At 43.8% G+C, this 14,931-nt stretch overlaps 1 protein-coding gene across 1 annotated transcript; it reads right to left on the bottom strand.

The window, feature by feature from the left end:
• Window positions 1–1,490: 1,490 nt before the first annotated feature.
• LOC126996276 (uncharacterized) lies at window positions 1,491–13,919 on the bottom strand. Its single transcript, XM_050856653.1, has 6 exons — window positions 13,903–13,919; window positions 13,363–13,498; window positions 7,997–8,087; window positions 3,620–3,624; window positions 2,061–2,298; window positions 1,491–1,498 (listed from the first exon to the last, which is right to left on the bottom strand). Exons 1-6 carry the CDS (start codon window positions 13,917–13,919, stop codon window positions 1,491–1,493), a joined length of 495 nt encoding a protein of 164 aa, XP_050712610.1.
• Between the last annotated feature and the right edge of the window lie 1,012 nt (window positions 13,920–14,931).

Here is a 14,931-nt window from a genome sequence, read left to right as displayed (position 1 = left end):
GTGCCACCTCCGCTGCTGTCTATTGGCTCACACCACCTCCAGGTTGTCCAGTCCACCAAACTACTCTGCATCACTGTGGACTACCAGCTCAACTGGAAGCTCCACGTCTCCAACACCGTCAGAGCAGCCTCCTACAAGCTGTACATGCTGCGTAGACTCAGGACGCTGGGGGCACCGGCTGCTGAGGTGTGCAGTATTTACTCATCATTCATATTGCCAAAGCTCATGTATGCCTCCCCGGCGTGGTCATCGTCCCTTATCCTCACCCAACAACAGCAGCTTGAGAGGGTTCAAAAGAGGGCATTCACGGTCATTTTAGGCCCTGACTACCACACCTACGACAATGCCCTGGCCACCCTGAGTCTCCCGAGGCTCTCTGACAGGCACCAGGACGCCCTCAGAAAATTCGGAATCTCCCTGCTTCACCATCCTCGCCACCGTCACCTCCTGCCATCCGACGCGCCTCCTCCCACCCGCTTCACCAGACACCACAACAAACTCAACCCCTTCAGAGCGCCGCGAACCGACCGTTACAAACGTAGCGCAGTGCCCGCGATGGTGCGGATGATAAACAATGCCCAGTGACAGTCATACCCAAAGGGCCGCGGTGGAGATTAGCACCTCGCCGCTACCCCTCTAAGTGCCCCCTTCACACCACCCTCCCTCTCCCTTATGTCTCTATTTTTAGCTCTCCCAAACCACCCCCCACCCTCTCCCTCCCTCTAGTGTAGCCTATTTACTATTAGTTTCTTGTATTTTTAATTTGTATATTTTCAGCCTAACGGCTGCCTTACATTAATAAACCTATTATTATTATTATTATTATTATTATTATTATTATTATTATTATTATTATTATTAGTGTGTGTGTGTGTGTGTGTGTGTGTGTGTGTGTGTGTGTCACAGTGTGTGTGTGTGTGTGTGTGTGTGTGTGTGTGTGGATATAATTCATCCAACTCTAATCAAAAAGGTTGAAAATGCCGCTTACCTTCAATACGACCCTAGACATAACATTTAACCTGCTCTCATGAAAACGTATCGAAATTGAAATGTTAAAAATGCCAACCAACATTAAGATACGACTCTGAAACCATGTCATTTATCTTACTCTAGTTAAAAGCTTATCTCAGAATCCGTAGACAGTGAACAAGTAAATAGACAAATCAACAATACCGGAGCGTGCTGGGAACAAGCGGACACGAACGGATCGACGAGACAATACGTAACAGTTATCCTTGACCTGTCGTGTATGGCGCGCGCGCGCGCGTGTGTGTGTGTGTGTGTGTGTGTGTGTGTGTGTGTTTTCTACTTTCACCGGCGGCCGCAGAATGAATGAATCTATCATACCACACCACAAGATAGAGTTAAAATGATCTAAATCCTGACTAACAGTTTCGAATGAGCTAAATTCTGTAGAGCTAATTTCTGAGTTGGAATGAGCGAAGTTATATAGAGCAAAGTAATGTCGTGTTATTGTTAGTGAGTGATACTTAAGCAGCTGATGATAGGGTGAGAGGTAGAGAAATTAAATGAATGTTGTGTTAGTATTACTAGAACACACACACACACACACACACACACACACACACACACACACATCTTTAACAAACAAACATAATTATGGACAGACACACGTACAGACAGACGGACGGACGGAATCAGAGCGGGTATCAAAGTCGGGAATAGCCTATCAATCTCTTCTTATAATCCACCTCATTATATTTTACTCGATGACGGGCTCTGTTGTCGTATTACTCGGCCTCAGGCAGTCACTGGACACCTTAACTAACCATCCTTTTCCCGCGGTGTATTTAATCCTACGCGGCCGACAAGGATCTTCAGCTGATGTTCCTTCACTCCTGATTCTCGTTGGGGTGTGAAGGTCTTCTTGTAAGGCGTCGAGTGTCTTTGTTTTCTTCGTGGGTTTTCGGATCAAGTTTTAGTATTCAGTCTTCTGTTTTGTATTTTCCTGCCTTTTCGAGACTTTGCTTTTGGGCCCATCATTCGTATTTTATTCATCGTTTGTCTCTTCGCTATTCTGCAGTTTGATCGGTTCTCGCCGCATTTGATTGTGTACTTTTTCACGGTGACTCTTCTATTCGACAACTTGGTCGTCTGTATCTTGAGAATGTGCATCTTCCATCCCTTGCCCTCGACGTAATTCATCCTTTCCTTGATTATCAGGTGGGTCGGGGATTCGATCTTGCTTATGTTGGGCAGAGGGTTTCGCCTACCAGACCTACCCAATACTCTGCGAGGTTTCTTCACGTTCTTTTTGCTTCCTTTAACTTGTTTTCGTCTTTCCTTTTTATCCCAAAGTCTATATATTCCAAGTCAAGTCATACGCAGGTTTGTGGGAGGAGACACGGCAGAGGCGTGGCTTATGCGTGACGTTGCTTGGACCCAAACTAGAGAATGTAGAAACGGATTTAGAGAAAACGAAGAAAGGCGGACTAATTTAAATCAATCACTTCAACATGCCCTCCCTCACACCCCACACCGCCATTTGTAGGCATTGGTGTCGTGCCCGGAAATTCGGGGCACTAAATGATGTTAAAAAAAAAGAAGGGAATTCAACTATTGATATCTGGGGAAAAAAAAGGGGGACTCGCCCTGGGGGTAGTTTTTGCTGCCACCACCCAGAGATCTACCGATGAACTATGTCACCGGTAGCTCACTGGGAACCTTAAAGTATATGAATATAACGGACTAAGGATTTAATGAGGGATGAAAATGACCCAGAGCGAGACTCTTATCCCTTGGGCAGGGTAAGCGTGGTGAGCGGGGCAGACTCGGGGGCGGTAAATGGTTAGTTCAACTCACAGCCGGCCGGACAAAACTCACGACGGGGAGAAGACAAGAAATAAAGGCCTATAAATAGGGGTGGTTACATTTATTCATGTGACTTAGGTTAGAAGGTATACATAGTCATAACTGGCGATACGGTTTACAGTTAATTGCTCATGGATGGCACGATTTACCCGAAACTGACAGAAATGGGCGAATGGACACACGACTGGTTTCTAGTTTTCTCCTCTCACAATGGAAATCAGAACATGGCTGAGAATTCTCCACGAAACCTTTACCCTTGCGCGGGTGTACAACTATTGCAAAACCAGATACATAAGATATATGACAAAAACCACAGGGAGAGGGAACTCTACACTTCCGGGGAGGCCCGTACACAGCGAGAACAATTTCTGTCGAAACGACAAAACATACAGCCTCCTGTTTTACTAACACTTCTTACCCTACAGATAAAGCACAGATTACTGGCCTATATACTCCCAAAATACTTCCCGCAATAGGGGGCACAGAAGGGAGTTTTTAAGAGGGCCTCGACTCCCCGTTCCTACCCCTGGTAAGGCTCCAAGAACGCTTAAAAAGGGCTCCCTCCTACAACCCCTACCGCGGAAAGAAGAGAAATATTGAGATTAACAACTAAAAGAACACGTCAGGAAAGATACACGGTTTCGTGTGGGTGTGTGGGTGTGGGGTGGGTGTGTGTATGTGCAGGGAGTGGGCCGCCAGAACCTGTAAAACACAGCGGATGAGCCTCGAGTCTCGCTATTTCGTTTACTGGGATCAGAAATGCATTAACAGGATAATTAAGATACACATTGGCTAAAGGGGAGATGGTAATTGAACTGGGGAGCACGTAGGGGGGAACAAATGGGGGGCGAAAGCGGGAGAGCCACGTACATACCTGTAAAACACAGCGGATGAGCCTCGAGTCTGCCCGGCCCCCGGGAAACGCTAGTTACGCTACCCCGTGTTTTTATACCCGTCCTGGGGCAGCCCCGTCGCGCAGACAAGGGGGCCAAGTAGCTGATTTATAATCTATCACGGTTTAATTCAAAATGAAGGGAAGACTAGGGTAGTTTATATATGGGTACGGTCTCTTAACATGCAAGGTGACGAAATTTCATGTGGAGCAGCGGAAAAAATCTATGCAAGGGTGGATAACTTTAACTGATTGGGTATTGATAAGCAAGGGCTGGCAATATTTCCGAGGTGCGTGCGCTGGTAGGGGGAAGGGGGGGAAAGGGAGGGGTGACAGACGCTGAGTTTCTGGCGGAAAGTCTTGGCGTGGCATTGCGCAATATTGTGTAATTGTAGTCTGAGGGGGGTATTCTGTTCTAGGTTTTTTTTTTTTTTTTTTACGTCGCGGCCTATTGCGCCGGTAGGCTTGTTCCCGGTGGATCCTGATGGTCGGTCCAAGGCTTCTTTCCGGTGGGTCCTGATGGTCGGCCCAGCCCGTTCTGGCGCAGGCGAGTGTTTATAGTGGCGCCATCTTGCATTGGCTCATGCTGCCCTCCCGGAGCTCATCTTTAATCCTAGAATCTAGAGTCCGGGTTGATAGGTGGTCTTCTGGACAGCATGTGGGTAGTTTTAAGCCACTCGGCGGCGGCTGAAAAATCCCAGCTTGGTGGCACCGGTCGGGGATTGAACTCGCGTCCTCCTGGACGCGGGGCCGTCTTGCTATCCTTCCAGCCACCGCCTCCCCTATGTGATCAAGAATACCTACTTACATTTTCTTACACATCTATGATGGCCTTATAGTGACTTATAATTACTCATAACTACTTATGCTCACTTTAACTACTTGTAATAACTTATAATGACTTAACCTACGTCTTGTCCTTATACTTCTAAGGTTCTTCTCCTGCCTTCACATCCCGGCATTACATTGGAATTACAGTCACGCAATAGCACAATAAAAAGGCATATTTTTTTCATCAGTGGCTTGCCTGAACGCGCTATGAAAGAAAGCAAACATGCACATCCAAAGTGCACACACGGCCGCAACTTTAGTCACCCCTGAACTGGCGGGTATATTTTTTTTTTAGCTTCAAGTGACGTCATCCCGCTGCTCCGCCCCCAAACCGCCCCCTGCGCGTACCGGTCGCAGTTTTGAAGCAGAATGACTTGACTTGGTGATCTGGCGGTTATATTTTTTTTACCTTCAAGTGATGTCATCCCGGTGCTCCGCCCCCAAACCGCCCCCTGCGCGTACCGGTCGCAGTTTTGAAGCAGAATGACTTGACTTGGTATATATAGACTTAGTTTTATCCCTCTTATCGTCGTTTTCTCTTGCGTCTCTGGATAAGTTGTTTCTCCTATCTTCATCTCCTTCCATGGGTTGCTTTTGTGTTTTCGTCTTTATTTCTTTCTCTCCTTTTGCTTTTCCTCCCATCCACCACAAGGGATCCATTCTGTTCTCCCTTTCGCTGCTCTTCTTCCAGTTCGTCTTCCTCTCGGCCTCCTGCACTGACTTCTGCATCTCCTCCAACAATGCTCTAAGTATTTCCATGTACTCATTTACGACCTGCTTGTTTTCAACGTTTTCCACTTCCTTTTCCCCTATTCCCTTCTCTCTTCTGGCAGTTCCAATTATCTCCTCGTTCTCTTCCGAAGTCTGTTTTGTCAGCTCTCTCTGATCCATTTTTTCACTTCCTTCTTTCCGTCTTCTTCCCCAGAGCGGCTCTTCGTAAGTTTCTTTACGATTTTCTTCAGCTTCTTCACCATCTTTTCCTTCCTCCCCTTCGCCTGCTCTTTTCTGCTCGCGATCTTGACGGCGGCTCTAAACGATTTGCAGCGTCCTTTCAAGCACATCTGGAGCATATATGAACTGACAGATCTGGGCCCGTATTATCAGACCCCTTCGGCTCGCACAGCAAATATTTTCAATGCCACGAAGGAGATTAGTATAGTTATCATGAGTGCTTTTTCACGTCCATGGTGCAGAAGCCCAAACTATCACTAAGCCGATAAAACTACCCGTGTCAATACCCACAACCTCTACGAAAGCCTGCTTGCCAAATATAGGTGTGTAGGCCTCGAAGTGTTTGGGGATATGAGCCTGTAGGTGCAATGTGACTTTGGGCTCTCACGACAAATATTTCCATTAGCCACAAAGGAGATTAGTCGGGTTATTGCGAGTGCTTTTTCGCGTCCATGGTGCAGAAGCCCTATCAAACTATCACTAAGCTCATAAAACTACCCGTGGAAATTCCCACAACAACCTCTGCGAAAGCCTTGACAACTGTGGGTGTGTAAGCCTCGAAATGTTTGAGGATGCGGGCCTTTATATGATCTCAGTGTCCATGCTGGGTGATCCTTAACTAACTTCAGGTGACGAGAGGTGGGAAACGTGATGCTGAATACGATGTTAGTGCGAAAGGGATGAAAGATGTGGGAAAAAAAATGTATGTATGTGCGGCGTGCATTGGGGTAAGGATGGAGAACGAAAGAAAGAAGGAAAGAGAAAGAAACGGCAAACGACGAAGGAGGAAAGGAACGAACGGAAGAAAAAAGTCAATGATAGATATAAATAGATAGATATGTAGATATATATGGAGAGTGAGTTATAGGAGAGATATAAAGAGAAGAGAAACGAGCAAGCAACGAAGGAAGGAAGAAGGAATTAAAGGACAAAATTAACGAATGAAAAACACGTAGATAAATAGAGACAAGGATATAGATAGACAGAATAAAGGATGGGAAGAACTAGAGAAAGAAAAGACAACGAGAAAGAAAAGAAAACCGACGTATGTGTAAAGTAAGAAAAACGCGAGATGGGAGTTAACTTAGTGTATACAGCTGAGAGGCGTGACACACAGATAGATGGATGAACAGATAGACGGAATAAAAGGAAGAACAAGGGGTCTTTTCCGTTTGGCGTACAGCGCTAAAAGTAATTTTAATATAGATTTTTCTATGTATTTTTGTCCGTAGAATCAGAATATCACATTATTTTTTTGGAGAAATTAACAGTTTTTGAGTTATTTGCCTTTAAAGTTATTTTCTTCCTATCTATTACTGAAGGAATTCAAACTTTAAAAAGTCGTAATATTCAGTATTATATACAATTTATTAATACAGAACTAGTTCAGTACATATAAAAAAAAAAAAAAAGAAGTCATCCTTTTAAGTTTTATGAAAATTATCAATATTTTCAGTATTTCAGGTTAGGTTAGGTTAGGTTAGGTTAGGTTAGGTTAGGGGTTGGGTTGGGTTAGGTTAGGTTAGGTTAGATTAGGTTAGGTTAGGGGTTAGGTTAGGTTAGGTTATTTTGTAAGTCTCACCTCTCTTAGATAGTTATTGAAATCCACCATGGTATTATGGTTTAACTTCAAAGGAAAATAACTTAAAAACTGTTCGTTTCTCCATAAAACGGTTGTCATATTCGGATTCTACGGACAAAAATACATAAGAAAATCTATATTAAAATTAATTTTAGCGCTGTACGCCAAACGGAAAAGATCCAGAACAAGAAAGAAAAGTCAATGAGAGAAAAGAAAATTGTGATGTGTGTTTCAAGGCGAGATTTACAATGATTTACAAAGATATCCAGACCACACAGACCCTATGGTTCAGACTAGGTGGTGTCTTTAAACCCAAGTGAAACACTATTAAATTTAATGTTTATTGCCACCAAGACTTTGCATTTCGACTTTAGTGAATATCAAGTTGAAGGAAGTGGCGGTCGAGTTTATTTTTAAAATCAATTATAGTACTGCACTGAACCACTGAAGGCGAGAGTTTATTCCATTCTCGCATTGCTAAAGAAAAATTTGGTGCTGTCTGAATTTATTTGCTTACACTTAAGTTTTGGGCCATTATTTCTCGTTCGGAACGTGTCATCGATCAAAAACAGTTTGGATTTGTCCACATTCGTAAAACCATCTAGTATTTTGGAACATTCGATCAGTTTTCCTCGGAGGCGACGTTTCTCAAGAGAGAACAGGTTAAGAGAGGCATCGTACTGCACAGAGCTGAAAGCCGCGACACACGAATAAATAGAGATACATTCATAGATGGGCAGGTAAATAGACAGATAAATAGATATAGATAAACAGAAAAAGAAAGAAAGGGAAATAAGAAAAAAAAGAAAAGTTGCATGTGTTTCAATGAAGTAAGAGCAAGGCGAGGTGGCAGGCACGAAACTGGGCAGCGTGACAATACTATAAGCCAATCCGCAAAGGTGACTCACCGTTTCTCCCGCAGCGGGTGCCGTCCAGAGCCGACGCCCCTGGACTCCGCAGCTTCGGCCCGTTGACGCACCAGATCTCCGCGCACACGTCCTGGGGGTCAAGGGTCAAGGGTCAACAAGGTCACATGGGTAAAATGTATAATATGATGACAGGTGTTTTCTTCGATGCGCTTTATTTATTTATTTATTTATTTTTTTTGCTCATTTAATGTTTATATATTTATTTTTTGGTATGTCCAATAGTTCCTCGATCTGGTGCTTTTTGTCTATCAGTTATTTTGTAGAAGTTCTATTTTCTAATTTTCTTTATCTATCTATCTATCTATCTATCTATCTATCTATCTACCTATCTGTCTATCGATCAGTCGGTCTATCTGTTTGTCTATCTATCAGTCTATCTGTCTATCAATCAATCAATCATTCAATCTATCTAATTCCCTATGGCTGAGTGGATAGCGTGACGCGAGTTCGATCCCCGCCCGGTGACACCAAGCTGGGATTTTTCAGCCGCCGCCGAGTGGCCTAAGACTACCCACATGCTGTCCAGAAGACCGCCTATCAACCCGGACTCTAGATTCTAGGATTAAAGATGAGCTCGGGGGGGGCAGCATGAGCCAATGCAAGATGGTGCCACTATAAACACCTGCCTGCGCCACAACAGGCTGGGCCATACCATCAAGCCCCTCCAAAAAAAAATCTAACTCCCTATTTGTCTATCAGTCTAACGTTTACCTATCAATCAAGCAAGTGATTTCCGGAGACAAATACTATCTCCATGATAAACAGCATCATATTTTGTCCAGAAATAAGCAGTCAGCATCTCGAAATTAGTAGGCTACACTTTCGTGAATATTCCCCTAATTAATCATCTAACTAGAAATCTAGACAACCTACCTACTTACCTACTTATTTACCTTTCTGCCTTCCTACCTCCCTATCAACTAACTTTTTTGCTGACTACGAAGCTAATGAAACAGCCTACTATTATTCACACACTCACATACAAACTACCTAACCAACACACACACACACACACACACACACACACACACTAACCAACTTACCAACTAACTAACTCCCCTTCTGGCTGCCGACTTGAGAGGTGTCTTGATAACTCCTCGAACCTCTTTCTTATCAATTTCTGCAACATTCGCGGTCTTCGTTCTAATTTTCATTCTGTGAAGCACCATCTCTCCTCCTCTAAACCTCACCTTCTCTTCCTTACCGAAACACAGGTTTCTGAGGCTACTGATAGCAGTCTCTACTCTGTTCCCTCCTACTATCTCTTTCCTAAATTTCAATCCAAAGCTGGATGTTGCGCCTACGTGCACAACATCACTTCCTCTCGTGCCCACGACCTTGACTCTTCAGAATTTTCCACCATCTGGCTAAGACTTCATTGTCATTCTACTACTAAATATATCTGTGCTGTTTATCTCTCACCTAACTCTACTAACTATGTAAATTTTTTTGACTACTTGAACTCTAAAGTGGAGCACATCTTGACCCACTCTCCCTTCGCTGAAATCTCCATCCTGGGAGATTTCAATGTTCACCACCAGCTTTGGCTTTCATCCTCTTTCACTGACCAGTCTGGTGAACAAGCCTACAACTTTGCTCTCCTCAACGACCTAGAGCAGTTGGTCCAGCACCCTACACGTATTCCCTACATACTAGACCTCTTCCTTACCTCTAACCCTTCTACTTATTTTGTCAAACTGTTCTCTCCGTTGGGCTCCTCCGATCACAACTTTATTTCTGTATCCTGTCCTATCGCTCCTGTACACCCTCTGGACAGCCCAAAGAGGCGATGCTTTTGGCATTTTGCTTCAGCTCGGTGGGACGACCCGAGGATGTACTTTTCCGATTGTCTCTGGAATGGAGGCACACATTCCACGCACTTTCTCTACTCCTCATGCTAAAAAGCCTTGGTTTAATCACGCTAATTCTCGTGCTATCAGAGATAGAGAGGCAGCTTACAAAAGGTACCAAAGCCTTCGCACTCCCGCTAACCATGATCTTTACATTTCTGCCGGTATCGTGCCAAATCTATTCTTCGACTTAACCTAAAGCTCTTTCATCCATAGTATATATCAAAACCTTGCTTCTTCTTCCAGAGACTTCTGGCACCTAGCCAAAAACATCTCCAATTTCACTTCTTCATCTTTCCCTGCTCTCCTTAACCCTGACGGTAGCACCGCCGTCTCATCTATCTCTAAGGCTGAACTCTTCTCTCAAACTTTCTGTAAAAACTCCACTCTGGACGATTCTGGGCATATTCCTCCTACTCATACCCCCTCTGACTCCTTTATGCCTGTTATTAAAATGCTTGGGAACGATGTTTTCTATGCACTCTCTGGCCTGAACTCTCAAAAGGCTTATGGACCTGATGGAGTGCCTTTTATTGTCCTTAAAAACTGTGCCTCCGTGCTGACACCCTGCCTGATCAAATTCTTTCGTCTCTGCCTATCAAAATCTACCTTTCCTTCCTGCTGGAAGTACGCCTTCATACAGCCTGTGCTTAAGAAGGGTGACCGCTCCAACCCCTCAAACTACCGCCGTATAGCTTTACTTTCTTGTGTATCTAAAATTTTGAATCAATCCTTAACCGGAGGATTCAAAAGCACCTTTCCATTTCTGACCTTCTATCTGATCGCCAGTATGGGTTCCGCAAGGGGCGTTCTACTGTAGATCTTCTTGCTCTCTTAACTGACTCTTGGTCATCCTCTCTTAGCCGTTTCGATGAAACTTTCTCAGTTGCGCTAGACATATTGAAAGCCTTCCATAGAGTCTGGCACAAGTCTTTGCTTTCTAAACTGCTCTCTTACGGTTTCTATCCTTCTCTCTGTTCCTTTATCTCCAGCTTCCTTTCCGGCCGTTCTATCTCCGCTGTGGTAGACGGTCACTGTTCTTCCCCTAAACCTATCAACAGTGGTGTTCCACAGGGCTCTGTCCTATCACCCACTCTCTTCCTGTTATTCATCAATGATCTTCTTTCCATAACAAACTGTTCTATCCACTCCGCTGACGACTCCACTCTGCATTATTCAACTTCTTTCAACAGAAGACCTTGTCAACAGGAATTACAAGACTCCAGACTGGAGGCTGCAGAACGCTTAACCTCAGACCTTGCTATCATTTCTGATTGGGGTAAAAGGAACCTTGTGTTCTTCAATGCCTCAAAAAACCAATTTCTGCACCTATCAACTCAACACAATCTTCCAAACACCTATCCCGTATTCTTCGATAACACTCAGGTGTCACCTTCAACACTAAATATCCTCGGTCTATCCGTAACTCAAAATCTCAACTGGAAACTTCACATCTCCTCTCTCACTAAATCAAATTCCTCGAGGTTGGGCGTTCTGTATCGTTCTTTTCCCACGCACAGATGCTTTCCATTTATAGGGGCCTTGTCCGCCCTCGTATGGGGTATGCATCTCACGTATGGGAGGGGCTCCACTCACACAGCTCTTCTGGACAGAGTGGAGTCTAAGGGTTTTCGTCTCATCTGCTCTTCTCCTCTTTCTCATAGACTTCTACCTCTTAAATTCCGCCTCCATGTTGCTTCTCTTTCTATCTTCCGTCGATATTTTCATGCTGACTGCTCTTCTGAACTTGCTAACTGCATGCCTCCTCCCCTCCCGCGACCCCGCCGCACATGACTTTCTACTCATGGTCATCCCTATATTGTCCAAACCCCTTATGCAAGAGTTAACCAGCATTTCCATTCTTTCATCCCTTCACTGGTAAACTCTGGAATAGCCTTTCTCCATCTGTATTTCCTCATCAAAGATAAAAAATAAAAAAACTACTATTCGCTATTCCTACAAAGGCAATCAGGGGTGGCCAGAAGAGAGGTCATGAAGTGTCGGACGGCATAGCTTCGCATGCATTTTTTATCTTTATCCTTGGCATAGGAGGCAGGTCATACTTCCCCGCAGCATTACGCCCAATATAAAGTAGGCAGAGGAAGACGCCGAAAGACAAAGCTCAATTTCAACTTCAAGGGTGGCATGATATTCTTCTTTATATTTGAAGTCATAAAGAGGAGAGAAATACAGACGGCGGATAGCGGTTCGAGAGTTTACCGGTGAAAGGAATGAAAGGATGAAGATACTGGTTAGCTTTTGCTCTAGGAAATTGGGCAGATGTGGCGGTATACAGGAGACAGAAGTTCAATATTTGGAGAAGAGGCTGACCTGACGCAGAGGTGGAGGGGAGACTGAAAGGGTAGATGACCAAAAGGGGAGAGTCTTGGACCTCGTGGGGACCCGGTGACTGCTGCTGTTGTTGTTGTTGTTGTTATTGTTGTTGTTGTCGTTGTTGTTGTTGTTGTTGTGCCAGCGGTTGCAGCTTTTCTAGTCGATAGGCCTTCCCGTTGTGGTGGATGATGCCGCTCTGCCGTGTGAAAGGGAAGGAAAGGCATGACAAATGTTTTTTTTTTTTTTTTTTTGTGTGTGTGTGCCTCGCAAGTTTCTCAGCCCGGCAAGTGATATCATGTAGTATATCCGATTATTTACTTACAATCTGCCTCTCTAAGATAGCAGTTCAAGAAATAACCACAGAAAAGTAGATTCAGGTGGGGGTGAGAAACTTTGATTGTTGGTCCACTTTGTTCCTGGCTTTCAATGTGCCAATGCAAGTAACTAAATAGATAAGGAAGAATATATAATAGCTAAGAAGAAAAAGATAAAAAAATCCTTTCTCAGCCCATACACGTATTAATCCACTGCCTTCCTGACCTTCAAAGTGCCAATACAACATGACTCAGGTAAGGAGGGAGGAGTGCTCACTTTATTAGCTACCTGTTCATGCACCCCAAACACCTGAGAAACGCCGAGAAGGAGAAAGCAATGAGAGAGGCAGAGAGAGGACGAGATGACATGGAAGATTATAGAAGTGATAAAGAAAGATAGGAAGAAAGGAAGAAAGAAAGAAAGAAAAAAAGAAAGGAAGAAAGAAAAAAAAAGAAAAAAGAAAGAAATGGAAGAAAGGAGAAAGAAAGAAAGAAAGAAAGAAAAGAAAAGAGAGAAAGGAGAAAGAATAAAAGAGTGAATGAGTGAGAGAAAGGAAAAGAAACAAACAAACAAAGGAACAAAGAAAGAAAGAAAGAAAGAAAGAAAGAAAGAAAGAAAGAAAGAAAGGAAGAAAGAAAAGAAAAGAAAGAAAGAAAGGAGAAAGAATAAAAGAAAGAATGAGTGAGAGAAAGGAAAAGAAACAAACAAACAAAGGAAAAAGAAACAAAGAAAGGAAGAAAGAAAGAAAAAAAGAAAGGAAGGAAGCAAGGAAGGAAGGAAGAAAAGAAAAAAAAAAAAAGAAGAGACAAATAAAGTCCGCCCCCAGTCCACCCACCCACCACCCACCAGCCCGTCGCAGGTGGAGATGACGGCCCAGGAGGCGTGAGAGAACCCTTCACCGCCGCCGTCGCCGCCTCCGCCAGAGTAGAGGCAGTCCCGGAGCGTCACTACTTCACCCGCCGCGGAGGACGTGTTGCGGAACCTGAGGACACACGCTAACTTAAACAGAACAGTGGTAATAACACAGGAATCACACAACACTATACACTACAGAATGCAAGCTATAAAGAGAATAATCAATGGACCAAACTTTGATTTCAGTTATGCGTCGCTATTTTGATTTTGGTTTCATTTTGGTTATATGCAGCTATAGGTAATGTACGACCCCAACATTGCCTATTACCTTATAGCTACTCACCAATACTCCTTTCCCTCATTTATTTTTATCTATTTATCTATTTATTTAATTATTTACACTGTTTTACACTTCGTCTTAAATGGTGTACTTACAAACTTAACATACTTACTTTAGACACGAGAAATATCTGTCATACTTATATTCCTCTGTTTTTACACTTCGTCTTAAAAATGATGTAGACTACTTACAAACTTAGCACACTCATTATAGCCACGAGAAATAACCTTTTATTAATCCCTATCTGTCATATACTTACATTCCCCTGTTTTTACACTTCGTCTTAAAAATGATGTAGACTACTTACAAACCTAGCACACTCATTGTAGCCACGAGAAATAACCTTTTATTAATCCCTCTCCGTCATCTGTTTTATTCATCTATTTTTATACCTCGTCTAAAAAATTATGTGATTACTAACTCGGCACACTTATTTTTGCCAATAGAAATACCCTTATTAATTTCTTTTTCCTCCAGAATGTACAGTTGCTGACAAAAATATAGATTCCGCTAAGATTTTACTCGTTGTGGCTAGGTGGTTCCTGTACATGCGCCCGGAAAGTCAAATGTGGTAGAATGAGAGGAAAATGGGCATACCTGGGCACTTCCGCACCTCGGTCCGGACCTCCGCTCCTCCGCACCTGCGGACCGCCAAACGAGGTGCGGAAGCCCGGAAGTGCGGAAAGTTTTCAAAGGTGCGGAAGTAACAGGTGCGGACAGGCGAAATTTTGGGTCCAGACTTCCGCACCTGAGATTTTCATTGATAAAAAAACGAAGACGACAAACAGTCCGCGGCATTACTTTCATGCGTTTTGGCGGGCTGTGTGCTACCAGCTGATCACTGTGTCAAGTTTCTTTTTTCTTTTCAGAGTCTTTTGACTTTTAGTGATTCACTGCGATTGTTTAATGTTTAGAGTTAACAAAAAAACATGGACAGACACGTGAAAAGAGGTGATAGCGACAGGAGCAGGAGTGTGTCAGGGGATAGTAGCGTCAATAACGTGAGCTACAGAACCAGCACGCCTGCACCGTCAGCCTCCAGAACCCCTACGCCGCTGGCGACGTCAGACATTTCCTTGTCTGACGTGGAGCTGGACCCCTCCCAGTGTAATGCCAGAATTTAATTAAGAATGGGAAGATGTAAATCAGGGAGGAATAAGTAGTTTTAAGTATTATAAGTAGATATAAGTGCCGCCAGAGATCCGTTACCACATAGAACA

This window comes from Eriocheir sinensis, chromosome 9 (genome assembly GCF_024679095.1).
Source record: "Eriocheir sinensis breed Jianghai 21 chromosome 9, ASM2467909v1, whole genome shotgun sequence".
Taxonomy (NCBI): Eukaryota; Metazoa; Arthropoda; class Malacostraca; order Decapoda; family Varunidae; genus Eriocheir; species Eriocheir sinensis.
Note: the sequence above shows the minus strand (reverse complement) of the source record. Positions and strands in the feature narration are given on the sequence as shown.

What these genes read in the sequence shown, in the direction of transcription:
- LOC126996276 (XM_050856653.1), bottom strand. An exon ending in TCTCCACCTGCGACGGGCTG is followed by an intron (nt 8,088 to 13,362) that starts GTGGGTGGTGGG and finishes CTTGACCCCCAG; the next exon opens with GACGTGTGCGCGGAGATCTG.